The sequence below is a fragment of the Alligator mississippiensis genome, chromosome 2 (assembly GCF_030867095.1).
Source record: "Alligator mississippiensis isolate rAllMis1 chromosome 2, rAllMis1, whole genome shotgun sequence".
NCBI lineage: Eukaryota > Metazoa > Chordata > Crocodylia > Alligatoridae > Alligator > Alligator mississippiensis.
Genome location: NC_081825.1, coordinates 95,947,039 through 95,974,970, shown reverse-complemented (window position 1 = coordinate 95,974,970; position 27,932 = coordinate 95,947,039). Strand labels below are relative to the sequence as shown.

The 27,932-nt window shown below is 41.9% G+C and overlaps 1 protein-coding gene across 5 annotated transcripts in view; it reads left to right on the top strand.

The window, feature by feature from the left end:
* The window catches only part of FHDC1 (FH2 domain containing 1), a 52,389-nt gene extending 25,124 nt beyond the window's left edge, over positions 1-27,265 (top strand). For all 5 annotated transcript variants that reach the window (XM_059721957.1, XM_059721958.1, XM_059721959.1 and 2 more), the window contains 8 exons: positions 6,560-6,645; positions 6,733-6,833; positions 10,278-10,348; positions 10,453-10,560; positions 11,594-11,664; positions 14,061-14,178; positions 18,351-18,515; positions 23,003-27,265. In XM_059721957.1, the coding sequence (XP_059577940.1) occupies positions 6,560-6,645; positions 6,733-6,833; positions 10,278-10,348; positions 10,453-10,560; positions 11,594-11,664; positions 14,061-14,178; positions 18,351-18,515; positions 23,003-25,069 (2,787 nt within the window). In that variant the 3' untranslated portion in view covers positions 25,070-27,265. The remainder of the gene's footprint in view (positions 1-6,559; positions 6,646-6,732; positions 6,834-10,277; positions 10,349-10,452; positions 10,561-11,593; positions 11,665-14,060; positions 14,179-18,350; positions 18,516-23,002) is intronic.
* The last annotated feature ends 667 nt before the right edge of the window (positions 27,266-27,932 follow it).

The window sequence follows — 27,932 nt, the reverse complement described above, 5'->3', positions numbered from 1 at the left end:
TCATCTGTCATTTAGATTCCTAGGACTCTCTTTCTCTGCCTGCTGAAAGAACTGTGGGAAGGGGATCTCATTTCTTCACAATGCTATGAACATTTGCAGTGATTAAAAAAAAAAAACACAAAACCCCATGAAAAATGCAAGGAACTTTGTGACCATTGTACTGCTGTATGTTTGTTTGAAATGGGGAAATATACTTGGATATATTGCAAGCGTGTCTAAAAATGAGTGGCACTGATAACTGTTTCAGTCAAGGATTCCTATACTTTCATTCAGGAATCTGTGTAGCTCTCCTGGAAGCATAAATAAAAGCCAGCTTCTTGTCAGTAAAGCCAGTGCTAAAAGAGTACTCCAGTATATTAAACACTAGGAAAGTTGCTTATAATTCACTCAGTGACACTCCTCATTCTAAAGAATAGCTAAATATTTGCAATAGGTGTAGCTACTCTAACTGTTCATACACCAAAAAAGTTAGACTTCCTTCATATAATAACAAATTTTAAACCATGAGTGAATTGCATATGGGAGAGCCCTATGTACATAAAATCTGATTTTTGTGTATGTGCATGCATGTGCGGACTCTGCAGATGTTTTCCTAAGTGAAAAAATTGTCTGCCATTAATTTAAGAACTGCAGAATTGAACTTGCGGTTGCACTATACTCCCTTGTTCATGTACAATCCAATGCCATTTCTGTTTACCTGATGGCATACAATTAGAAGAAAAATGTTCCAAAGGGTTTGGGTGCAGAGGTCTGACTGTATAATTTATAGTGATTTAAAAAATATATATATTTTATTAAATCAGTCATAAACACATTTCATGTCTGTTAGCTCATTATGGGCATGCAGTTAACAGCTATGTTGTCAACTCTTAAAATTTCATCACAGCTCTTACAATATTTGGTGTTTTAACTGGAGCCCCACCTCTTAACAATGTTCACATAATCACATGAAGCCACTTCCATTTTAAAACAATTCTATATTCCTACTTGCAGAGGGAAGCTTGAGATGATCCACAGTGAAATGTTCCCAGAATGCTAAAAGGCTTTAAAATAATTGCATGATTTTTAAGACGGTCTCAAGATTGTCTTGGGAGGCGTGATTCATTCTCTTTGAACACTTGGGGTTGGCAATCCTGAACTGGATTAGCAAAATTTAAATGTGTGGGACCTGGTTACAACCTTGTAAATCAACAGGTCCCTTTCTGCACATTGTACCTTCTATGTGCTTGTCTTCTTCAGGAGTAGAATGGCCTGTTCATATCTACCATATAAGGCTGTTGCAAATTAATGAGTTGAGATTCTGTGCTGCTCCTTGGGGCAGGAGTGTAACTGAGCTGGGGGCCACCTGCAACAGCAGCCTGCGTGCCATTAGTATTGTGGGGAGGAGAATAGGGGCAAAATAGCTGAAAACGCTACCTCAGTTAGTGCTGCTCCAGGCTCGGGGCTGCCCTGCCATGCCTCTCCCTCGGAGAGCTAAACAAAGAGCACTCAAAGCAAGGGAGTGGCATCAAATGTGGCTGATGCTGGGCCCCCACTCAGATTGCAGTGGGGATTCTCTGTGTTTTATGGCTGCCTTCATGGGGTATTTCTTTGGCCTACAACACTGCCTAAAATCTCTGCAGGGCTCTGTCCCTACCCCTTCCAGCCCCAGGATATGGCTGTCTTCCATGACGTATGCCGTGAGAATCCTGCTATAGAACGTACTAGGGCTTTTATAGAAGGAACCACACCTTGCACCACTCCAGCACCCTCACTCTGAAATGCTTAAAAACTAAACAGTGAAATTAAATAGTCAGCAAACAAAATTAAAATTCTCATTGCAATATTAGCATTAGCATTCCATGTAGGTAATATTGGATTATCTAGGTTTGCCCTGGTTACCATGAAAAATACGTTTAAATATAATATGTGCAGTATAGGTAAGTTAATAGACAGCTGAGGCGCATCTTAATGGGAACATCTTGTTTTCTGGCTTTTGTGTATTTAAGTGTTAGAGTTGCATTTTTGCATCTAATTTCCTGTGTGTGTTTAAGAAAAGAGCTGTCCCAACACTTGCATTATTTTCATGTAAATTTCAAAATTTACACATCACTGTAATGAGAGGATGGGTGGGGGTTTACAGTTGTTGTTTTGGCTGTAGACCACTGTTTCTAGAAGGCTAGGCTAAAGAACACCTGCCAAGACTACACAATGATATGTCCTTTTTTTCCTGCTAAATGCTGTCTAAAAGAGGTATGTATTTTGGTTTATTCCCTGCTTGTTAAGCACTTTTAGAAGTATTAGGAATGTCAAGTCTGGTCTTTCCTGTTTTTGTTGGCTGACTTCTTGGATGACACTGATATAAATTAGGAGCTTTCTCAAGCTTCAAATAAATGAGTGCAGAGGTTGGGTCTTTAAAAGGAGCTTTTTGTCTGAATGCCTTGTATTAAAGAGGGTTTAAGAAATGCTGTTAAGTAGCTGGAAGAAAGAAATTTACATCCTGTCTGCAATTGAGGATTCATTTTGTTGGTATCTCTGTCATAAAACTTGTGCTTCTTCACTTACCTGCACTTCCAATTATTTTCTTTGTAACTGGAATTTGTGGGTTTTACATAGGTATTTTAAACAAAGTGATAAGTTTTTCATTGTTTCAAATTAAAATGTTCAAGTTGGGTTTTGGGTTTGATTTTTAACTTTAGCCAAAAAACCCCATTAATATTAATTGAAAACAATGTTGTTGTTTTTTTCATACAGAATTCAAAACAGTGTTGGAATAAGCATTCATTTGGAGAAATTGTTTATTTCAGTAGAAATTCAGCTGTTGACAGAATTGTTTTCTGTGCTGAAATTGTGTGCTTCAGATTTACTTTAAAATTAGATAAAATCTCTGTGTGTGGTGATTCTGTTTTTCTTCTACCCTTTTAGTATGCATATAAAATGTATAAAGTACAGTAATATCGTCTGGTCTTCCAAAACTTTTTTGAAGGGGAGTCAGAAATATGTCTAATGGTGGGTTTTTTGCATCTTAATGAAAGAGGAAACAGTTAATACTTGAGCAAAGACTTTTTCAATTACCTTTATTAGGCACTGGGAGTTCACAAAAATAAACCTAACTGGCTGGATAAAAAGCTTTTATCTCTCACTTACGCACAGTTCTCAGTCTTTTTTGGTTCTTGTTGTGTCATAATTGAGTGTGTTTTCCAGGCATGTACAAGTGTGCCCTCACAAATGAATTGTACTGGATGGGGAATTAATTGATGATACTAGTTCTAGCGTGAGCTTTTGTGTAGGCAAAACTCCAGAAATTTTTAGCCCGATTACCATCTTTTAAAGTTTAACCAGGTCCTAAAGAAGCCAGTGCTAGAAGAACTTCTATATAATACAGGATCTTTCAACCTAGACATTTTCAGGAGGTGGGAACAAAAAAAGAATCGTTAATGTCTGAAAAGCATATGTGCAAGCTACGCACTAAACTTAGGCACAAACTGTTTAAGTGATTCATTTGGAGCCTAGTGTTCCGAGAGGCTTGTGATCCCTTGCTAAACTCGTGGCAGGTTGTGAATTGTTCCTGTCCTCTGGAAATTGAAATGAAAAGCAAAGGTAACTTTGGTCTAGGTCCATGCTTTTCCAGGACCACTTCACCATCTACAAAACTGAAATCTGAGTTTGGAGTATGAATGATTGAATGTGGTTGTTAATGAAGTCTTGGAAGAAGGGAGAGAACAGGATGGAGTAGTGAGGATATGTGTATGTTTATGTTTAAATTTATGTGGGCTTCAGGAAAGACTGCAAATATGAAGCATGGAGGTGAGGGGAGAAGGATGTATGACAGGACATGGGCTCTGATTATTTATGTATGCTGGTCTTGTGAAATGTTCTCATAACATACCTGGAAGTTATGCTACAAGGGTGTGCACATTTTTTAATGTGGTAGTGCTTGTATGTGAACAAGTAGCATGTTTACCTGAATTCATAATGACTCTGAATTTAAGATGATTCCCCCCCCGCAATAATTAGATTGTTCAACCATTGCAGCTTGGAGGGAGTCAAGTGGTCTAACTTCTGCTTCTTGCCACTGCCACCATTTGTTCCACCCCCTACACTTCTGTGCCCCATGCCTGCCTCTCCCTCATGGTGCCTGTGCCCCCTGGTGCCTGCCCCCCATGCTGTATCCCATCCCTCTCTCCCCCCACCCCCCTGTTGCTGTTTATCACTTCTCCTTGCAGCTCTGGCTCCAGCTGGGGCCCCGCTCTGGCAGGAAGCACTGCCTCTGGCTATGCAGCAGATGTCATGGCAGCGGCTGTCTCTGCCCCAGAGCCCAGGCCAGAGTCACTGCCACTGCAACAGCTGTTGTGTGGCCAGGCTGGGGCAGGAGGCAGCACATGCTCTGTGCTCCCTGTCTCAGGTCAGAGAGATGCCCTAGCCAGAGCTGGAACTGTGAAAGACAGTAAATTCAGTGGGAAGAGAAGAAGCTGGGGGGGGGGATGGGGAGGTGGAGAAGAGGTAGCAGGAGGGGTGGCTACAGCTGTAGAGCCCAGCGGGACCTTGGGCTGAGAGCTATCTCTTGTTCTTAAATCTAAGTCAAGGAGCATTTTTCCCCCATGTTGGCTAGGGAAAAAAACATTCTCTTGGATTTGAGTAAATACGGTAACCTGTATGTGGACAGATTCGTAGTGTCCCAAGCATGTATGTGGACTTTGGTGTAGTCATACTAGAAGAGGGGGATCGCTTATGTCAGCCAAATGTGAATGGGTGTGGGATGAGCGGGTCATTTTTCCTTTTGGTTTAAATGGTGTTATCTCCGGATACCTGCATATAACTAACTATAAGCTTCAAGGCTTTGACTTTAGTCTTCCAAAAAATTAAAAAAATCAACCCATAAACTACTCTTGGACTGAGACCAAGAATGTGAATTTCTTCCCCACCCCCCTTAAAGGCAATTGTTTGAAAAAGCAATGAGTGAAAACATGCCTATGTTGAAAATATTTGTAGCTTAAACCTTAGCTTTTTGTTACCACAAACCCTCCACCCCATGATACATACAGAGTTCTGCAAAACACTGAACAGTTAAGTTAACTATCAAGTATCCATCTTATGTACCAAGCTTGTGAAGACTCAGATCTTTCTTTGTGATCACCTTAGTAGCTGTTACCTGTTTGACAGGAAATTCAGCTATTCACAATGGAGAATCCAAATCACAAATAGAGCAATCAAAATGAAAGACCCAATTCTCATGGAAACTGGGGCACTGCTGCACAGAGATGACAGCAATGTGTTGTTACAATCATGCTGTGTGTGCATCCCTTTGCTTGAAGGCATGAGGCACTAGTTAGTGAAACCCAGATGAGACAAAACAGTGAAACATAGTTTTGCCATGCTGCTCTGCTAAAATGTTGGGATTGGAGGAGATGCCATTAATGTTCCTAGTCTCTGAAAATTTGGAAATGGTGCCTTAAAAGCAGATAATTGAACTGCCTGAGTAATGCTTCATATTTAGGCTTGGCAGAATTCGATTTGTATTTATTTATTTATCTCAGTGGTTAAAATCAGTGTTTATTTTTAAGCATTTATTTCGGTTTTTATCAATTTAAATTTTCAGGGTTGCATGAAATTAGAGTTGTGGCAGGGAAGACAATTGTGTAATACAAAAAGTTCAATATCCATAAATCAACAACGCATACCTTCATGCAAACAGACAGTAGTCACCCTCATTGACAAAGCAGTATCTCCTGGACTTCAGAACAGCACCACAGAGCTCCACGGGAGTTTGGCACATACACACAGGTGCGTGTGCATACATGCACGTGGCAGCAGCCAGTACAGGAGCTGGGGGTTGTGCTGGTTAGGCTGTGCTGGGAGAGTGGGTTGGAGGGGCAGGGCTGCTAGCAGCCTGGAGCTGCTGGCCTCTTGCTCTGCCCAGGTCTGAGGCGAGGCAGGGGCCAAATTCCTGCATAACCCAGCTTCGCTCCATGGGAGTTTGACTCCTGCCCCGATTGCACAGGGGCCAAACTCCTCTGGAGCTTGGCTCAGCCTAGTCTTTGTGTGATTGGGGCAGGGGCCAAACTCCCATAGAGCCCAGCCCAGACCAGCATGATTGGGATGGGCCAAACTCCTGCAAAGACCAGGCCAGGCTGGTCTCTGTGGGATTTTGGCTTCTGTGTCAACCGGGACCTGGGCAGATCAAGCGTCCGGCAGCACCAGGTTCCCAGGCTCCCTGCTGCTACCAGCCATTCCCCTCCAGCCCCTCCTTCCCAGCACAGCCCCCAGATCTTGCAGCAGCCACCATGTGCATGTGTGTGTGTGCACATGCATGCAGTGCCCTCTGCCCTGGATTTCCTTACCTCTGTCCAAGATTTTTTTTTTAAATCTCCTTTGTGCACATTCTGATGATTATAGACAAATATTTTTCCATCAGTCTGCGAGTGTTAGGTGAACTTGACATTTATCGATGTCTATTTATAAAAATCTAATCCTGCCAAGCTTATTCATATTCAACTTCTTTTCACTAAAACCATAGTTTATCTATCTAAAATTGATGAATTCTTTAAGTTGTTTACTAGTGTATATTTCTCTTTTCTAGGTAAAGAAATTAAAAGGCTTTGGTGGAGATGTATCAAAACTGTGTCAAGCTGATTCCTTTATGTACTTACTAATCCAGGTGCCAAAGTAAGGAGGGTATTAGGTTTATTCTCTTTATGCTAAACACCTCTACTCTGGCTGTCAGTGCTAAAGCTTAGTTTGTTCATGTTCCAGCTATTCTCTTCGGATTGAAGCCATGGTACTGAAGAAGGAATTCGCACCTTCTTGTACTGCTCTACAGAATGATATGACAATAATAAAAGTGGCTACAAAAGGTAATTAAACATGTTCTGGCATGCATTGTGCTCTTGTTATTGTTAGCATATTAATCAGTCTGTGCCATAGCATCTAGATCTTGAATTTCAGGTACCTAGTAGCTATTAAAAGGAAGCTAACTAGCCTCTGACACATTCCAGAAGGGTGTGTCTGTTAGATCTTTACTCCCAAGGCCAAAAATCTTGAGGTCAGTGTCCCTTTCATATTTCTCTGTAAGGCTGCCTGTGAGATGGCAACATTATTTGATTGAAATCCTTATCATAACAGACAATCTCGTATTGCAGTTTCCTTTCTTTCTGTTATTCTTAAATCGCTGCTCTAAAACACTGCAGATTGCTCCTTTGGTCCAGAAAGGCAAATCCTAATTTAATCATCTTCTACTGCCTTTCATAGAATCGTATAAAATTAGGGACCTCAGGAGGTCATCTAGTCCAATCTCCTGCTCGAGGCAGGACCATCTCCAACTAGATCATCCTAGCCAAGGCTTTGTCTAGCTGGGTCTTAAAAACCTCCAAGGATGGAGATTCTACCACCTGTCTGGGTAACCTGTTCCAGTGTTTTACTACCCTCCTAGTGAGAAAAATCGTCCTAATATTTAACCTAAATTTCCCTTGCTGCAACTTGAGACCATTGCTCCTTGTTCTGTCATCTGCCATCACTGAGAACAGTTTAGCTCCATCCTCTTTTGAACCCCCCTTCAGGTAGTTGAAGGCTGCTATTAAATCCCCTCTGTCTTCTCTTCTACAGACTAAATAAGGCCAGTTCCCTTAGCCTGTCTTCATAAGTAATTTGTCCCATTTCCCTAACCATTGCTGTTGCCCTCCCCTGGACTCTCTCCAGTTTGTCCACATCCTTTCTGTAGTTGAGGGCTCAAAACTGAACACAGTACTCTAGATATGTCCTCACCAGTGCTGAATAGAGGGGAATAATCACTTCCTTTGATCTGCTGGCAATACTTGTTCCAATGCAGCCCAGTATGCCATTAGCCTTCTTCACAACAAGGGCACACTGTTGGTTCCTATTGAGCTTACTGTCTACTGTAGCCCCCTTTTCTGCAGAGCTGCTGCCCAGCCAATCAGTCCCTAGCCTGTACTGGTGCATGGGATTGTTCTGTCCTAAATGCAGGACTTTGCACTTGTCCTTATTGAACCTTATGAGATTTCTTTTGGCCCAGTCTTCCAATTTGTATAGCTCTCTCTGAATCCTAACCCTACTCTCCAGCATATCTACTACTCCCCCCCCCCCCCCCCCAAGCTTGATGTCTTTTGCAGACTTGCTGAAGGTGTACTCTATGCCATCTTCCAGGTTGTTGATGAGGATATTGAACAAAACTAGACCCAGGACCGATCCCTGGGGCACTCCACTTGATACCGGCTGCTAACTAGACATTGAGCCATTGACTGCTATCCCCTGAGCCTGATGATCCAGCCAGTTTTCTATCCACCTTACAGTCCATTCACCCAGTCTAGTTTCCCTTTTTCCCAGGTCTAATGCAAAATCATTTTTTCATTTTTATAGTTCTTATTTTGCTCCATTCTGTTGCTAGCTTAAATCCATCCCATACCTTTTAACACTGTTCCTCAGTGTCCATTTGCTCTGCCGATCACACTGAAAACCTCAAGGAGCCTTGGTGGCACTGTTTTTTGTCACTGGTGGAAGTAATAGCTGGAAATGTTTGGCAATAAATAAGAAAGCTGGTGTGTGTTGCTAATGCTGAGGATTGAAGCAGGGACTTCAGATTTAGAACAGGAGTCTCTTAACAGCTTGAGGTAAAAAGCTTGGCTCTGTATTTGGGGGCCTCATCAGATGGTCATACTTTGTAGATTGGGCACAAAGTGATATTGATAATGCCCATGGAAAGTACATGTACACAGGTCAAGTACTGGCCTACCTTGTCTTCACCCAGAAACTATCTGCAAAGGTGGGCTCATTCTTCTAGATGAGTCAGTTTTCCCTTACCTCATTTTGGAGGCCCACCCTTTTATAATACATCCTTAAACCTGTTTCCAGCTAGGAGTTGATTCAAAACTGGCTGTTTTTCTGTTCACCATTAATGACTTCCATGTTTCCTTTTATGTGGTTAGGTTGTTGAGGACATTGACTTTCTGCTCTTGATGGCTAAAGGTTAGTTTATTTCAGAGACACTGATAGACTTCCATTTTGCGAAGTAAATGGGAATTTTTCTTAACTATGTCCCTTGTCACTTGTAGTGTAGACAGGTTTATAGTGTGCGCCAACTTTCTTCTTGGTTTTAGGAAATTCTATATCCACGTGAGTATTATCTCCTTTCTCTTGCTGTAAAGTGCTCGGTGTCTCCTTGTGTAAAACTTGCTTTATCAAAACATATTTGACTACTTTATGTATTTTGGCAGGCTGCTAACAATGAAAGCAAAGCAGTACTTTGCTTCCAAAATGACAGATTAGTGTGTTGGATTAAAAAGTTAAATACAGGATAAACTACATAATGCTAACTTTGATGTAACTTCAGCTTTCCTTCTTAAAAAATGCACTTACGGTGCAATGACTGCAAGTATTTAAGTGTTCTACACATTACTATAGATGACTGTATGTCTACCAAATTATGAAGTACAATTCCAGAAGTTAAATATATCAAATAGGGTTTTTTTGCTTTGCTGTATATTGCAGATTTGCAAGGAGCTCTTATTCTGATTTTTATATATATATATATATATATAGTGTGTGTGTGTGTGTGTGTGTGTGTGTACATTTTTAATATAATAAAACATATATTTTATAATTATATAATATTTTATATATATAGCGTGTATAGAGATATATATACACACATTATCTATCTATCTATCTATCTATCTATCTATCTATCTATCTATCTATCTAATGCTTGTGTGTGTGTGTGCTTATTTATTAAATCTTTAGAGTTCCAACTCTCTTATGTCTAAGGTCTTCATTCTCACTTGATGATTATACAGACATAAGATGGTGCTATGGGCCTGGGTGGGGTAAGGAAGGAAAGTTAAACTTTCCTTACATCCTTTTCAGGTCTGACAACTAAAGTTTTTGTGTAGGAAATAATTGATCAAGGGCCTTGATCCTGGCACATGTTGAAAGAGTTCTGCAGAGCCTTGAGCACAATTACCAACTATTGAAGTTGATGGCAGGTGAAAGTACGTGGCACTTTGAGCATTATTTCCCAAATGTTTTGTGACTGACTGCTAGTTGCCTTGGAAATACTGTATTTGTTGAGCTAAGGCTGAACATATACTTGAGGTTTGCCAAGTGTGATTGTGACTTCGAGTCATCCAATGCCATTCCTTTCTCAGAACCTTTCAGTTTATTGTAGTTCTCTGTGAAAATAAGAATCTGCACCTTTATAAGATTGGCATGAAGTAAGATTTGGTAACTGACAGAGTTGTATGTTTCTAAATGAGGAACATTTAGACAACAATTTTGTTTCTTTACAGAGTTAATGACATGTGAGGAACTGCATTCCATATTACACTTGGTCCTTCAGGCTGGGAATATTATGAATGCAGTAAGTAACATCCAAAATGGAGATAGCTAATTGACCAAGCTACCTGATTAGTATTGCAGTTCATTGTTTATTGCATGCTTTCTCTATTTGCTTTCTCCTGTTAGGGAGGTTATGCTGGCAATGCTGTTGGATTTAAACTATCATCACTGCTCAAGCTGGCAGACACAAAAGCAAACAAACCTGGAATGAATTTGCTGCATTTTGTTGCTTTGGTATGTAAAAACTACTGTCTCTGAGAACTGTGATACAGTACATATATTTGGGAGGCATAGATGACTGATGATAGGAGTCTAATGGTGGAGTAGTGGAGCTACATGCCATAGAATAAAAGGGTAACTTTTTAAATCTTTGGAGCTTTTTGTTTTCTCTCTTCCCTTGTACAAATTACACTATCTTACTTATGTATGATGAACGCACCCACAGTAAACTGAACAAACAAAGACTAGTTAAGTCTTGAAGCAGAAAAGTTCTGGTACTTTGTAAAACTTCCCCATCTAGTCCTTCCACTATAATATCTCCTCACTGTTGCAGTCCTGGAGTTCTGTTACAGAGGCTGCCTGTCTTAATAAATCTTTTAATATTCTTTCTGCTGAATCTTGTGGGCAGAAACATTTTATTACAGTGCTTGACTCACAAGGCATTTTTAAAGCTAGTCAATTGGTTTCAGCAGTCGGCTTTTGGAAGTGAGGTATGTCTCTATTCCTTACCTTCTCCAGTTAACTCAGTGCATGCAGAGTAGCTGTTCTGATCAAATTTTCCTTTCTACTATGGAAGAGAGAAGGTGTAAATAATTCCATATGTGACTGGTTATACCTGTACAGGCTGCTTAAACAGCTTTCAAATTGGCAACATACCTTGAGCTAACAATAGGGTATTAGGTGAGTGTAGGCAGTAAAAATTGTATTAGCTCAAATAATGAGAATTAGTAAATTGCCATTTCATTAAGATTCCTTCTTTATGTAGGTGAATTGTTTTCAGTGGCAGGAAATCCTATTAGTTGTGCTCTATGAAATGGAAAATGTTGTTTTAAGACTTTCTAGTGCTGATAATTCTCTAGCTTGAAGAGATGCTTTTCTCTCAATTCACTTGAGTTGTGTAATGAAAGAAAAATGGAACATGGCACTGTAATACAAAAGTGTTACGTGCCTTTACCAAAGCTTTTGAAACTCTTTACTTGGATTTTTAGCATTTGAGAATGTTAAGGAAACTTGTTTGTTTGTTTGTTTGTTTGTTTGTTTGTTTTAGGAAGCCCAAAAGAAAGACGCAGTTCTTCTAAGCTTTTCAGAAAAAATACAGCATGTTTATGATGCAGCCAGGTAAGTAAAGTAAACTGAGAAGTTAAATTCAGACTGTTATTAGAGACCTTTTTTTGTGAAGCACTGAAACACATACAGAGATGTTTTGGCATGAAAGCTGAGATCTTTACAAGTGTTTACCATAGCTTTCAGAGCTTCATTTCTTTTTGCAAGCAGAAATATGTCTCTGAAGTGCCTTCAGATTTGCAAGTTTTTATGACTAGATCTTTGTAAGTTTTTTTTTTTTGGTTTTTTTTTATAACATTGCTTATGTCAACACAATAATACGCAGCTAGATAACACATATATGCTTAAGAGATCAAACTACAAAGCATCTTTTATGTGTTACTATCTCTATAAAATAGCCTTTCGGTTCCTCTTGGGCTGCTACAATACTTTTCTAAATCTAGTGCTAGTTATACTAGTAAAGGTTATTAGTAACTTAGGCTTCCTATGTAGACATTTCCCCATTCCCCACCCCCCTTCCTTCATTTTTATCTTTGAGGGCCTCTCCCCAACTTTTCTCTCCCTTGGGCATTATGGACATTTTAAGTACAAAACTACCCCATTCATGTGCTATATGACCTTGCCTTCCAACCTTCAGAGCCTATTTCTCTCTCAGTTGGTGGAGGGATGGAAGACCTAACTATGAGTGCACACTTTGTATTATATATGCAGCATGAAGGCGGTAACCTATAGTACTTGCAACTATGCATACTTTTTAACTTCTTGGCTTGAATTTTATCATTCTAAAGCAAACTAATTCCTACCTAGCTAAGCTGTAACTACTTTTGTGAAATAGCATATCACCTGGAAGTGGGAGTCAGCAATGCTAAAGTTCTAATTCTGGTGTTGCCACAACCTTGCTCTTTGGGTTTTATCTGTCAGCTGAAATTCTTCCCCATCTATAAAACTGGTCAAGTAATACATGTAAAGTACTCTGAACTCCTCTAAGGAAAGGTGCTGCATATGTGTTGGTGAGAGTACTGACCTGAAATTCCCTGTTGGAAGCTTGCTTGGCTTCCTGCCATCTTGCCTAACCCCTTGGTTGCCTGCTCATGGCCTGGACTTCCATGCTCAATGGCATGCAGCAGGAGAACAAGACAAAAATATTCTCTGTTGGTCTTTTGAAATAATCTTTTCCCTTCCTTTTCCTTTTATTTTCTGACCTTCTGTCTTGAACCAGGATGAAAGCTGCTTCTCAAATTTAAATTTTCATTGGAGAGCTGGACTGTTTCCTACCCAGCTGTAGTTTACAAAGTGATATTTCTATATAGTCTGACTAAACAATGGTGAGATGAAAAAGAAATAAAAACCAAAACAGGCATGTTGTACAACACAACTTGAGCATGATGCTTGCTACTAAAAGCTCTCCAGTATAAGTTGCTGATAATTTGGACAAAAAAAAGAAGAAACCATATTAGACCTGTTAAGACAATGTATGCATTTATTATTATTTCTTTTCCTTCCTTTGTAATACCTTCCTTGCTGCCTTCACAGTACAACATGTTATTTGCAGTGTCCCTTGTCTGCTAAAACATCTCTTTGTCCTATGCTGACAGGGAGTGTACCAATGGAAATGAAGCAAGCTCAAAAAAAACAGCTTACTTCATATCCATCTGTGCATGTACTCAGTTGCTGACAGTCATACTTACTACTTCTGTCACCAGCCTTGTGTACATTAGGAAACTTGATCCTAAATCAGATCATGGGGACTGAAGTTCCCACACCTGCAAAACAGGAGCAAAGGTAATTAATATCACACTGTTGCTGAAATGGCCTCTGACCAGGGTAGTGCCTGCTGTTATGCTTGGTGGGTCATAGGTCATAAATGTCAGTGCTTCAACACCTAGGTAGGACTGAAACCTACAGTGGTATTGAGTTCATTATGAGGGAAATGCTTCCTGTCTGTGAGGACATACCCTAAATGATCCATTTTTGAGGTAGCTGAGAGTCATCAATCTGTTACAGGTGGGACAGAAGTGCTTCAAAAAATTTGGTAGCTTGCATCATCTAGGAGATCACAAGACCAGATTCCAGAAAAACAGGGTCTTGAGCCTGTTGGGATGGCCCTATCTGGTGCAGAAGGATTTGTTGCAGGTATTTGGTAGAAGTATGAAACAGTACAGCTGCTGAATGAAAGGAGGCTGTAACTCCATGAGCTCTTTGCATTACTGCAAATTTATGCAGGAATTTCCTCTTAGAAAACATAGGGAACCTTTCCACATGGTCAGTAAGGAAAAAATTATCTGCTAAAAGTTGCACCTTATACTTCAGGAAGGTTTGCTAAGGAGGAAGGTCTTGTTTGATGTACAGGCTGCATATGGTGACAAATGCTGATTACTTAAGCATGTAATATCTAACCATGAGCACCTCCTTCTTCTCTGTAAGTTCTTTCTGTGTATGTTATCTTATAGGTTATCTGTTGATAATCTAGAAGTAGAACTTCATTCACTATCTGCCAAGACAAGATCCGTTAAAGACCATATTCGACAGGACCCAGAACTCTTTCACCAGATGGAAGGTTTTATCCAGGTTTGTAGACTATCCCTGCTAATATGTTGCTGTCCCTTCAATATGAAGGTGCTCCTTTAGTCTAATGTAATTTGCATGGACATGTTAAGAAGTAGTGGATACACTATTAAAATGTGTACCTCATCATCAGGGATCCAGGTTTTCCTTTTTCCATGGGAAAATAGAAAAAAACCCATGGATTTTCCCTTCTAACTGAGAAAGTTAGTCTCTTTTTAATAGAGAAATGCATGGCTTTTCCATTTCTGAAAGGAGCTCTCTGCAGGCTGGTAGAGTTCCAGCCTGCAAGGGGCTGGGGGGAGTGGGAGGAGGGTGGTCAGGCAGGTGGGTGCCACATCCAGGCAGCCTGGAGAGCAGCTCCTGTAGGTAAGTTGTTGGGGAGGGAGGATTAAGGCCCCCAGAGGGAGGGAGTTGGGGCTGGGGCTTCTGTCCAGTCCAAGCAGTGCTTGGGGCCCAGAGCTGGAATGTACAGCCACAGGGCCCAGGCAGGGAGTGGGAAGGGGCTGTGGGCAGCTCTTCTGGGGAGTGAGAGAGTGGGGTATGGCTCCCCACCGGTGCACTTCTGGGCAGGGATAGAGGCATCTGTGCACGCGTGGGCTGGCAGCTGCGGGCTTGAGGCTCCCTGCTCTGCTGCCTTCCCCCCAGAGCCTCTGCAGCTCAGCAGGTGGGACCCAGCACGGCAAGCCAAAGCGGGCAGGGGCAGGGAGCATGGGCACCTCACTATGGCGGTGCAGAGCTCCCAGCGGCAAGGAGCTTCCCCACCCAGTCCTGCTCTGCCCTGCCATGTCGGGTCCCACCTGCTGAGCCGCAGAGGCCCCAGGGGGAGGGCAGGGAGGCCGAGCCCACAGTGGGCAGCCCACAGCCACCCCGCCACAGGCTATGTTTCTGCCATGCCACCCACAGGGCAAAGGGAGCCAGGCTGCCATCTCCCACGAGCAGCAGCTGAGGCATGGGTACTGCTGTGAGAGCAGGGGGCTGTGGACCTGGGTCCCTAGCCCTGTAGCTCTGACAGGTGGGTGCCCACTCTGGCAGGGCTAGTGGGGAGGGGGGCTGCGGGTGGGGAATGAGGGGCACCAACAGGGCCAGGGGGCTGTGGCTTGGGAGTGAGGGGCCTGGACCTGCATCCCAGTGAGTGAAGGTGGCAGGGGGAGTTCTGGTTTTCCATGATAGAAAACCCAAAATCAAATACCAAAATGTATAGGTATTTAGAAATAATTTTATTATAGTGACTGTGAGGCACTGGTAGGCTTCCAGCGGAAAAACTACACTGAACTTGGCAGGGGTTAGGACCTGGAGCTGACTCCTCTGCTGTCTTGGCTGGCAGATTCCGTGATCTACTACACCTGGATCTCGTCTGTTCACAGGCCAGATCTGGCCCATGGGCCGTGGGTTACTGACCCCTGCATTATGGGGTTCTAGCATGACATCCTACTATTGCTTTTGAGAGAGTTTCTTTTTCTTTCTTTATTTTCCAGTAACTCATTTTTCCATATAAATAACTTCAAAACAGCCTTGGCATTCATGACTTACAATATATAGTGGTTTTTTTGTAGTAGGAAGTGATAATTTGAAAAAATCTGTCTGAATTTCAGTGAAAAAATTTTTTTAAATTTATAAATCAGCATGAAAAGCAAGTGTGCAATATTTAGCAAGAACTTAAGTAGCTCTGATTTCAAATTTACAAAAGCTGTTAATGGAATGGCCACGTCACTTTGCCAGGAGCTATGAGGTTGCTGGAGAAAAAGGATAGGTTAAAGATGAAGTAGTTGCCCTTGCTCATGCTGTATTATTGGCTTTTGTCCATTACATCCGGACTCCTTCATGTTGTGTTCTAACTTGTTTGTTTTTAATGTAATAGCTAGCTTTATATAACATTAGGACTTTGCTTAGGACAAATTCCAAGTTAAATGTTAGATCATTTTTGCCTTTTAAAAATATACCTTATATAAAAGCATTTCGTTTTTATTTTATTTTATTTTATTGTATTGATTACTCAGGCGATAAATGGGTTGATAAAAGTCATCTTACATGATATTATCTTTATAAACAGATTACTAATCTATGTGGTGCAACTCATTTTCTATGTATACCCCATTAGCTGTCCTGTTTATCTTAAATCCAGCTTCTGTTGACTTGGAGTTTTTTTGAAAGACTGACAAGCAAAGATTAATTCCTACTGTAATTTTCTGCCTTCAGAAAAATGCACTATGCCCACCCACATACACTTAGGCTCATGATTCAAACTGCTACTTCATACAGCAATTCTTCTTTGTTCTAGACTGTTTTTAGTGCTTCTGGCACTTTCTCTTCTTTTTTATTATACTTCTGAAGGCTTTTTATTTCATGGTCTTGGTTAAACTAATGAAGCAGCTTTTATGTTGGTATGTTTATACTTTTATGAGGAAAGAGGGAAGGAGAAATAATCCAGTTAATGCTTTCAGTTTAATGTCGCAACTCCCTACACTTGTTCAAACCATTCATTTATCCATCTGTAGTGGTTATTGGGCTTAACTTTTCAGTTCACTGAAAAAACAGTGGTTTTCTTTTAAAATGTCTCCAAGGGCATTTCTATGTTTCCTTCTCTTGAAACTTGTGACTAGATCACTGTTTAGATTCCTACATTGACGTCTATCCCTGAAGTAACCAAGTGACCTACCTGCTGGGAGACTCTTACATTTTCTCCATATTAAAACATGCTCGGTTGTTACTTTTCAGGCTAATCAGAAAACATTTGTTTCTTTCCCCCTTGAAAATGAAAAAATTAATGTTTTCTCTTTTAAATAGGAAATTGAAAATTAAAATATTTTGAAAACAAATGTATTTTTATGTAGGTGCAGTTCCTTATGGTAGTTGTACTTTGAGTGCCTGTGCTCCCTTTCTCCCCCTGTGGAGCTACCTCTCAGGTCAGACTTGATCTCCCATAATGTATCCTGGTCTGCCTTGGTGTGCAAAGGCAGTATATCATGATGACTGCACAGCACTGGTGTGTCACAGGAGACGAAACCTGACATGGAGCTCAGAGAGGAGAATGGGAATATTCATAAGGAAGCAGAACTCATTCCTCCATTCTTTTCTTTGTTTTCTCCATGCTGTACTTCATCTCCTGTGATGCACTGTGGCCATGAAGCTGTAAATATACTGCATTGTGGGAGGTGGAGTTTGACTGGATAGGAGAAGGGGAATGACAGGCACTGTTTTGCTGATATGGCACCATGGCAGTACTTCAGAATCATAATATTTTCTTCTTTAGCCATGTAAGTTTTTGACAGTTTTGCTCTCAAATTCCTAATTTATTGGCCTTTGATAGGTAGGTGGTAGGAGGATGCTTTTCATCAACACCTGCACTAGGTAATTGCCTGTCAAGAATGACAGATTTCAGGGAGTGTTTACATGCCCCCCACTCACCCTTTGGGGTTGGCCATGTAAAGACTCTCTCCACCGCCGCCGCCTTCAGTCTCCAGTGTGGGGGCTCCCCTCCTCGCTCCCCTTCCTCCCTCTCCACTGTCTCCCCCTCCCTGGCAGTTGTTGTCAGGGTTGGGCGGTGGGGAGGCACTGCCACCATGACCCCCCGCTTTCCTCCGTTCCTTCCTTCCCTGCCGCTTGGGCCTGACAACACCAGTCACCATGACCCCCTCCCCGTGCCAGCCTGGGCCCATGCAGCCTCCTTCTCTCCCCGCCACCTCCCCCTCCCTGCTGGCTGTTGTCAGGGCCCCCCTCCCACTCTCCTCCCTCACCACTGCCCAGCCCTGACAGCAGCTGCCACCGTGAACCCTGCTTTGCCTCCTCCTGCCCCTCTCCCCTCCCTCTCTACCTGTCCGCTGCCTCCCTCTTCCTGCCGGCTGTTCTGAGGGGCCTTGGGGATGGGGGGTGCTCCACCGCTGTGGCCCCCCCCTTTGCCCTGAGACAGGGAACCATGGGGAAGCCCTACTGCTCGGGCGGCCGGGGCATGTCCACTGCTGCCACAAACTTCCCCAACAGCAGCTCAAACTTAGGCCCGTGCAGCCCAGGCCTGCACAGCCTGCTTGGCGGCACGTGCATAGTTGGTCAAAAGCATTACGGACAGACAGACGCACAGAGAGACAGACTACGCCCTTGATTATATTAGAATATATGGTTGGTTAGCTTCAGCTCTGGCTGGTTTGTTATGTGTTTGTTATGTGCTTGTTTTACTTCAGTTTGCTGTAAAAGAACTAAAAGAGCTAGAACACCAGAAACAAGAATTGCACAAGGTGGGAAATGCTCTTATTGACTTTTTCTGTGAAGACAAAGACACTATGAAATTGGACGAGTGCTTCCAGATATTTAGGGACTTCTGCATGAAGTTCAACAAGGCTGTTAAGGTAAGAAGAAAGAATACAGGTTCTCATTCATTTAAAGTAAATCTTGGATCACCTTAGAATTGGACAATGTTTCTGTCTAAAGGGACTTAATGTCCATATCATGTTCAGTGCATTAGAATTGTAGTTTACCTACTTGTAAGGCTTTTATTGCTCTAAGAAACTGGAAAATGTCCCAACCTGTACCCCATTAGCCTTTCCAATGCAACAATGAAGAATTTATGTTCCCCAACTATTTTGTTACTGGCAAACAATTTTGTTACATGTTTATATAGAAGACATGTCAGACTAGTCCCTTTAATTGCTACTAAAAGTTAACTTTCCCTCATCTTCCTTTCAAATTTGTAAAAACTCCTAGCCTCTGACCAGTGTTTCTGGAGGAGAGCATTATGCATTATCCTGGGGCCACAGGCCAAAGGCTGTGTTGTCTCTTTGGAGGGGGCAAGGGCTTGACTAGAAAGCAGACCAAAATTTTTTTCTCTCTGTATTTCAACACCTGAACTAGAGACTACCACATCTTAACACAGAGGTAGAGGTTGCTTTGTCATCAAAGTGGCTAATGTTGCCTTTGTTCTACATTTTGTTATTGGAAAAACACAAGGTTGCTGGAGACAGCTTTGTGTTCTTTGGCTCACTTAAGCCAAGAAGTCATGCCCATATTTTCCTACACTGTTATATAATGGTATGAACAGGCACCTTACAATTAAGTAACCTTTTGATATTACTATTTTAAAAGTCTGAGAGAGATTACTGTGGGATTGGAAGTCAATATCTGAGCAGTGCCCTTTTGCTAGTACAGACTGAAATGAAACAGGCATACAATACTGAGATACAGAGCAATAGACTGCAAGTACCAAGGTAGTCTGTGTGCTGCTAATGTATAGGGCCCTGAGACCATCATGGATTTCTTGTCAAAATTTTGCGGCACGTGCGCAGGTAAAGTCTCATTTTTCACAGAATATTCTCAGAACAACCACTGATCTTGGCAAATGGGTCCTGGTAGTTCCGTGAATATTCCGTGCAAAAAGATACTTTACCCACGCATGTGTGGCAGGCAGGCTCACAGCCATAGGCGGCGGAAAGCCAGGACTAACAGGGCTTAGTTCCTTCAAACACGGGCCAGAGCAGAAGGCTGATCGAGGCCCTCACAGTGAGGGTGGGAGTGGGGCAGGTGCTGTGGTGAGTGGGGCCCTGGGGCAGGTCGTGGGACACTCAAGAGCCTGGGCAGCTTGTCCAGCTGTGCAGGCGGGGGGCTCCTGCCACTGCATGCTGCTTAGGAGAGGCCAGGAGGGCACGTGAGAAGTTATTTCATGCCTTTACAGAAGATAGGTGCAGTATGAGGTTTGGGGCGCAGTTCATAATTAGCTCTTACAAATGTAGATATTTATTATTTAGTGTTCCACTTTAGGGTCATCGTGGCATTACTGTTTTTATTATAATGAAAAATAAATCTCTTATTTGCAAGTAGATTTTCTCTGGGGGTAGGGAGTAGGGGGAAGCTCCTACAGTTAGAGGAGTGGTTCTAAAAAATATTAGGTTATACTTGTTGAAAATCAGTGCGTCATGTAGATGACCATCAAACAAGACCAAAGACAGATGATATTCAATAGCTGAAATGCATTCACCCACAAGAAAATGGTAGTTAAACATTTTTGTATATGCATATGTTTGAATATGTTGAAGTGTTTTGTGTTTCATGAGATAGAAGTTTATTTTGGCTTAAGAAGATCTCCAGAATGTGTCCATTGCTTTCTGATTCTTTATACCATGTCTCATGAGGGTTTATGTAAGCTTCCTAAATAATTGTTAATTTATTATAAAGCCATGGAAATTTATAAGGTTTTATAAAACTCCCAGTTGTTGTATCTTAATATTTTTAGCCAATTCTTTTCTAAATAGTCAGTCCATCCTCTCAGGACTTGCCTTTGACAGGATTTGATGTGTTTAGTGATCCTGTTGCTGTGGAACACACTTTGCCACAACACTTTGCTCAAATCCACCCCCTCACCCAACTGCATTCACAAATGGCTGAACTGACATGAGACTCATTGTGTTGATGATTTTGTGCTACTTTTGCTACTAGTGGAACTCTGCTAGTGCTGACGGTGGGAACACTAGGGAATATGCGATTCAAAATGAGTTCTTACCCCAAATGTGCATTTCTGGTTATTCCCCTGTTGCACACTGAGTGTAAATGTTGACTTGTGTCAGGGTTTCCCCCCCATCCCACTCAAACCATGTCACAGACATCTGTTCAAAACAGATTTCAGTAGTGTAGTGAAAAAATGATAGCTCTCACTAGCACTTGGTCTACACTACCTTTCTCCTTTGCACATGCACTGGTATTAGAAATAGAAGCAAAAGTAGGGATAAGATTTTCTTGGGTTAAATCTGAAACTAGAAGTGGCAATCGAAATGCTGACTCATATGTATTTCACCACTAATGACTAATAGAAATATATTGAATGTTAATGTTATCTCCCAGTGTTAACTAATGTTATCTCCCAACTCTAAACGGCTGCCTTGTATGTCTTTCCCAGACTTAGAAGTCCTCCTGGTCCATCCTCCAAACTCTCCAGGCTGTCTCGTATTGTGCTGTAGTTAGAGATTTTTGTACCAATAACATGTAGGATTTCCAAAATTGAGAGGGAGTGTAGCCTAAAATAGAACATAATAGAAAAAGAATACAGTATATTGTGTTGATTTTAGTATTACTGTTGAGCTTAGGTCCGAGGTCCTGGCTGTGGAGTTCATTGGAACTTGCCTATGGATTCCCACTGATTGGGGAACAATTGCTGTTGTTAGAATTTAGAAGGATGGAATGGAGCCGGTGACTTTATAGTTGTCTTGAGCAGTGTTTCCCAACCTTTTCCACCCCACAACACACTTACGTGGCCTCTCCCATCCTGTGGAGTGTTGGGGTGCGGGGGCACGCGAGCAGCCAAGCGCAGAGCGCCGGGAAACAGGAAGCAGAGCACTTGAATCGTTAGCCGGAGCCATGCCTCTTGTCTGTCTGGCTGTCCGCAGCGGCTGCAGGCGGGGGGTGTGGCTCCAGCCCAAAATGCCGCGGCACACCAGGACATGCCAAACGGCACACCAGTGCGCCACAGCACACCAGTTGGGAAACACTGGTCTTTAGCATCATGCAGTATTGTTTAAATGGACAGTGGCTTCTTACAGACATTAAAAAAGAAAACCCCAACGCTTTAAGCTTGGCGTGCCACTATCAATTACAGCACATACCCAGAAGCGGCATCATGTTAGTTTGACCCAGCTCACCCAACATCTGTATAGATTGGGTGCTTCAGCAAGGCTTTTTGGTGCTTTTATCTAATAGTCGATTGAATCAGCTTTAGATAAAGGTGCCAAAAAAGCCCTGATCTATACTGGCACTGGGGAGCTGGGTTGCACTAATGCATTTCCTCTTCCGGTAAAGTGCTGGGTTTCTGGGGGCTTTTTGGAGGGGGGGGGGAGGGTTCACATCTGTCAGCAGTCTCCATGTCTAAAAAGGTAAAACATTGCATTGGTTTTCCCCTAAAGCACCAAGCCTTTTATTCTAGGATCCTATAGATCAGTGTTTCTCAACCCATGGGTCACAATCCAAAAGTGTGTTGCAAGAATTTATGAAAGGGTTGCAAACAAACTTTAAAAATGGATTCTCTTTTAAAGGAGAAAAATGTGGGAAACCGTGGGTTTTCCCTTGCAGGCTGGTAGTGTTCCATCCTGAAGGGGCTGATTGGGGCCCCCCCACCCCACACGCGCACACACCCTGGCCCACGTACCCACCTCCTGCCCCACACACTGGAGGGGCTGGGGGGGGTGAGGGGGGGACAGTGGGTCAGGAGTGAGGGGCACTGAATTTGGACTGGCCATCAATGTTTAGGAATAGGTCCTGATAAAAGGTTGAGAACCACTGCTGTAGACTACAAGCCCTTTGTCCTACTTTAAGTACCTGTGAAGTATCCAAGATAACAATTTTTCCCCTGGGGCAATCATGCCTAGTTCAACTTAAGTGCCATTCAAACCGGGGACAAGTTGTGTGTGTAAAGCAATGACTATACTGTGGACTTTGACTGATCAATGAGAACAGTCTCAAATGCAACACCTGTTCTTACCCAAAATGTGCATTTCTCATTGTTCCCCTGTTGGCCACCCATTGTAAATGTTTGTATAATCAGATAAAATTGCTTTTACATTACAAAATTGCTTTTGTTTACATTTACTGAAGGTGCATTTAAAACCAAGTTGCATATTTTGGTCTTTGCAGGGCCTTGTCAGTATTTGTAAGTGCTTCCTATGCTGGCCGGTCTGTGCTATATTAGTTATACAAGGAACTGCTCTCCGTGTGACACTGTAGTTGCTATTGTGATTTTAGTAGAGGACCTAATCACTGTAGAAAAAAGTGGGTGACCTTACTTAGCTAATAGTTAAATAACAGATATTTTGCTGTGGGATATGTATTTATTCCTCTCCCTTCTTTTCCTTGATAGGAAAACAGGGAACGAGAGATCCAAGAAATTCATCATCAGCAACGAGCAAAAGAGCTGGAAGAAAAGCGTCGATCCTGGGCTGCAGGAGAGCTTGGGGGCTTTGGGAGAAGCAGTAGTGAAAATGATGTTGAGATGTTGAGTAGGAAAGGACTTGAAGAATTTCTTCCCTTTTTGCAGCAGAGGCCCCAAAGCCCTTCATATAGAAATACTATCTCCAGACGCTCCCGACTATCTCTGGGGATTACTGCAGACAGAGAGCTTCTGACATTTTTGGAGATCTCAAAAGATGAGGATCCAAACAAATTTAACAGCCTTCCTCGAGCAAACACCCGCCAAGGAAGACCTAGCGTAGCTTGGATTGAATCCAAAGACAATGGAGATACTAATTTAAATGATTTGCACTTAAAACAAGCATCTGAAGCCGAAATGAACAGTGGTGATCAGCTCCAGCTACCCTCAGCTCAATCCACTCACTTAAAGTACATGGAGTCAGGCTCTACCGGTACTAATCTCTACTCACAAAAGGACGCTGACAACAACATACATATATCCAATGTGCTTTCTGAGGAGTCCACAGACATAAATGCTTTGGCCCTTGCCTTTAGGGAAGATGAAGTTAAAGGATTTCTTAAGCTTGATATTCAAGGAACAAAGTGCAGGGAAGAGATGGCTTTAATAAATTCAGAGGATGTTGGTGCAGCAGATGTAGAGACTCTAGATGACTTGAGCTTACGCTCCCTCAGCACGGCAGATGATGATGATTCAATGCCGTCTTGCAAAAGTTCCAAAGAGGCCTCTGGCAATAAAGCCAAGGCAGCAAGTTGCAAGAGCAAAGTTTCAGAGCCCAGCAGTAGTGGCCCAACCTCTATGGATACCGGTGTTTCTGGAAGTAAAGAACATGGGCCAATGTTCTATGCATCTGATACTACTGACTGTTCTCTAACTTTGGACTATTCAGAAGGAAACAATTTTAAACTAAGGGGAAGTGAAATGAGAAGGGAAGGTGACAAAGTGCACTCCTCTGTGAATGATGGTCTGGATGGGAATAGTACAGTTCCTTCAAACCTGCATTCTGCTTCTGCAAGGGAGGCTTCTCTTCATACTTCCTCAAATGATAAAGAGGATTCCAGCAGCAAGCATGGGCTTCCTAAGGAAAAGCTTGTGAAAAGTAAAGAAACATTAGGACCAAAGAGAAACTCTCTAAAAGATAGATCACCAAGCTCGTCAAAACCAACTGGGCCGCGCCCTGGCCATACAGCTGCTTCCAGGCCCATACGAACTTTGAATGCATCTGAAAATGAGAGTATGAGGAAAGTGGTGCCCATTTCTAGGTCAAGTAAAGCACCAAGCAGCGTAAAAAAACCAGAAGCCAAACCAGCGCCTCGGGAATCCAGTGCAACTGAAACACGACTGTCACGTCGCAACTCTCTCCGTGGCACAACAGACACCATGCCAAGAAGTCCGTACCGGCACAGCATATCAGTTGAGGAGCCAAGATTACAGAGGGGGACTGCAACTACAAGCAGTGCTCATTTTGAGAGGGACCAAGGTCAGCAGAGGGGGGGCTCGTTCAAAAAGCCAGGTTCTAAGCCTGTCAGAAGCATTCCCAAGCCAAAACCAGATGAAACTAAGATTTGTCGCACTACTGTAAAACCCCAGACAACTACTGATGCTGCTAAAAGCATGGCCGTCAGCGCTCCCAAGACACCATCCTCCATCCCAAGCTTTGCAAGGAACACAGTGGCCTCTTCTTCAAAGCGTGCAAAAGCAGATCTGCCTAACCCTTCCAAACCTCTGGGCTTCACGAGGTCCATTTCTCAGAGGTTGCCTAAAATGAGACCAGCAGCAACTTGTGATGACCTGAGTCCAAAGGAAAACAGTGGAAGTACCTTAAAGAGAGCAAGTAGTGTTAAAGTTGTTGGAAGAAGCTCTGACCATAGTGATTTTCTCAGCACTAAAGCGGAGCATACACCAAAGGAAAAAGGTGTAATAGAAAAGTCTTCCCTTAAATTCAAAGATGCAAACCGGACCACGCTAGGCAAAATACTGAAGCCATTACTAAAATAAGCATTTGGGGGAGGGTTGGTGTTGTTGGGTGGGGTTTTTTTTAATCTTGGAATGTGAACATGTGTTTTAAGCACTGGATGTCCTTGTGAAATATTTAAAACAGTAATATCACTGTTAAATGTAGTCTCATAGTAATTAACATACAGTAAATATGCCATTGGAAGGTAGTAATTTCTTTTGTTCTGGTCTAAATCCTCCTTTAAGTATGAGTTTTTGAATGTATTTAAAGCTACCATGATGGAGTACAAATGTAACATACCTTGTGCATTTGCGGTACAGTAGTTGACCAAAAAACAAACAAACTTGAAGGAGTTTTGAACTACAAGATGAAATGCCTTTGTCACAAAAAGTATGGATTATGGCCAGTTTTTGTATACATAATAATCTTTTTAAGACTCAAGCATTATTGCTAGTTGGTTCCTCTATTCAACATTGAAGCTACTTCTGTGGAATGGTACAAAAATGAACTTTGTTAAACCGGCATTTTTTGTCTCACGTTTTTCCCTGGATTCAGGAATCATTTTTGCCTGTTGCAGAGTCCATTGCTGGCAATTGGACACTAGGAACCATTCACCTGAAATGGTAAAATGGGACATGCACTCTGTGTCTGTCTTAGCCTCATTGAAGAATTTATGGCATGTCTTATTAGTGTGTATGTGTGTCTGGGGAAAACTCTGCAGGGCAGAAAGTTTTTTCTCCATGAATGTGGCAGAATTGTCATGCATGTACAAGTAGAATATAGTAAGAAGTGACAGGTGTTGGATCTAGTTGTGTAGCTGGAGGCCACGCCTATAGGAAATGCCACCAGTAGTTGTTAGGGATGATGACTACTCCTGTTCTGACTTGTTTCAGTCATGTGCAAACTTGCCAGCTTTTAGTAATACAAAAGTGCCATATATTTATGATACATATCAAAAGTGGTGCAGCTCAGCTTTTGAAGGCTGCAACCTGGTGCAGTGCACTTTCTTACCATTCCATATTTTCACTGGTTTGTCTACTGCCAAGTTACTTGAATGCTGGTATGGCTTTGAAAGAGCCGTCAGTTTCCCTTCCTCTTCCTTTCTTTGTCAACCTGAGTATTTAGCATGAAACATATAGCTTACGCATGACAGTGCTTTTTGTAACTTAAACTTCTTTGGTGGCTTCAAATGTGGTTTTTAATGATGTTTAAAGAAGCTAAAGGATGATTTAAAAGCTCATTCTGAGCTAGTATTTGATAAGCTTTTTAAAAAAAAAAAATCTGCAGATACTGATTTTAATATTGTGTCAGACTAAGATACAGAGAATGAGGGAAAACTTGTTTGCCGTGCCATACACCTTCCCAAGCAAAGTGTGGGTAGATGAGGAAACTGATCACTGTCCTCTAAAGCATTGTGTTTAAACAGTTGCCTTTTTATTCATGTATGAATGAAGCCTCATTTGAGAAAAAGGAAAACTTAGAAGATGAAAATCTCTTTAGACAAGTGATGGTGTCTTATGAGTGATCTATTTGCCTGTCTGGTGCATCTTTCCCCCCTTCCATTTCAGGACTGTATAATTCAGTCCAAAGAACTGTTTGCCCATATTCTTCCAAGGGCTGTCAACCAACCAATCAGGGATATCCAACTTTGTGACTATAATAAGACAAGTGCCCCTTAACTCTTCCTGATTCCAATGTGAACAGTGTACCAAGATACCATTATTATATGGGGCCCCTTCTATGAGTCTGCCTCAAATGAGAATTTATTTAGCCCACTTGCAGGTGAGGCCCTCAGAGTGAATTATTATTGTTTTCAATCTCAAGCTTTTGGACCTTCCTTGTGGGTTAAATATGAAAGTGTCTTTAGCCCTATCTGTATCTCTTTGTGCATGCATCTGCAGGAGCAGGTGATAGACCTTTTAAAAAAAAACTTTTTATCAGTAGTAAGCTTGAAAAAAGTAACTTAAATGTGTTTGGGAAATGTAAATAAATTTCTGTAAATCTGTGTAAAAGCAAACTGCTGAATGTATTTAACGGACCATTTATACATTTCGGAGTAATGTGGTAGTATAATAAAGTTCCCATTTACAGGGTTTGTGGTTTACATTTTCCCCTTTTTCCTGTTGTAATGTTGGTGTTAGAGCTCTAGTTGTTAAACTAACATGGTCTCAGCGTGGGTCACTATTATTCAGAGTCTCAAAAGGAAGGACAATAAAACGGAAATTCTGGAGTTTAAATTGCTGAATGAATTTCTTTATTGTTAAGACATGGTACCTACCTTCAATTTCCATGATAAGGCATTTCTGGCAGAGGAATTCCTGCACTAACGATGGGTTAAGAGCAAACACATCTGGAGGGGGTGTGGGTTGAAAGTGAAAGAAGCAACACCTTTTGCACACATGGTGTGTTCTGGCTAAGGTAAATGTTTGTGGAACTTACAAGTCTGGATCTGTTGCTGTCTTCATGTCTTTTAGCTTAGTGTACTCTCCTGAGAAATCCTAGCTTCCATCTCTCAGGGGTTTAAAAGTAAGCTCTATAGTCTGCTCTAAGGAGGTGTGGGAGTGGGGGACTGTCAGAAGCTTGCAAAGAACAATTTTTTTTTTTTTGCAACTATTTAGTTGGTCTAATAAAAGATATCACCTCTACCCAAGGCGTTTTGTCTGCCTATTTCCTTAGACCAACACAGTTACAACCAACAATCAGAAATATGGTAATTTGAACATTTTAAGTCCTTATTCCATTGATATGTTAACTTAATCTTTTATTTCCTCCCGTGCCATATAAAGACAACAGTTGGCATAAGGGAGAATATGACACTAGCCTGTATCAAGTGGGCATTGCTTTTCCTCGGGGAGGGCTTTCTTCTGTGTTATAGAGATGTTTTTGGGTGGGGGTGGCTACTGT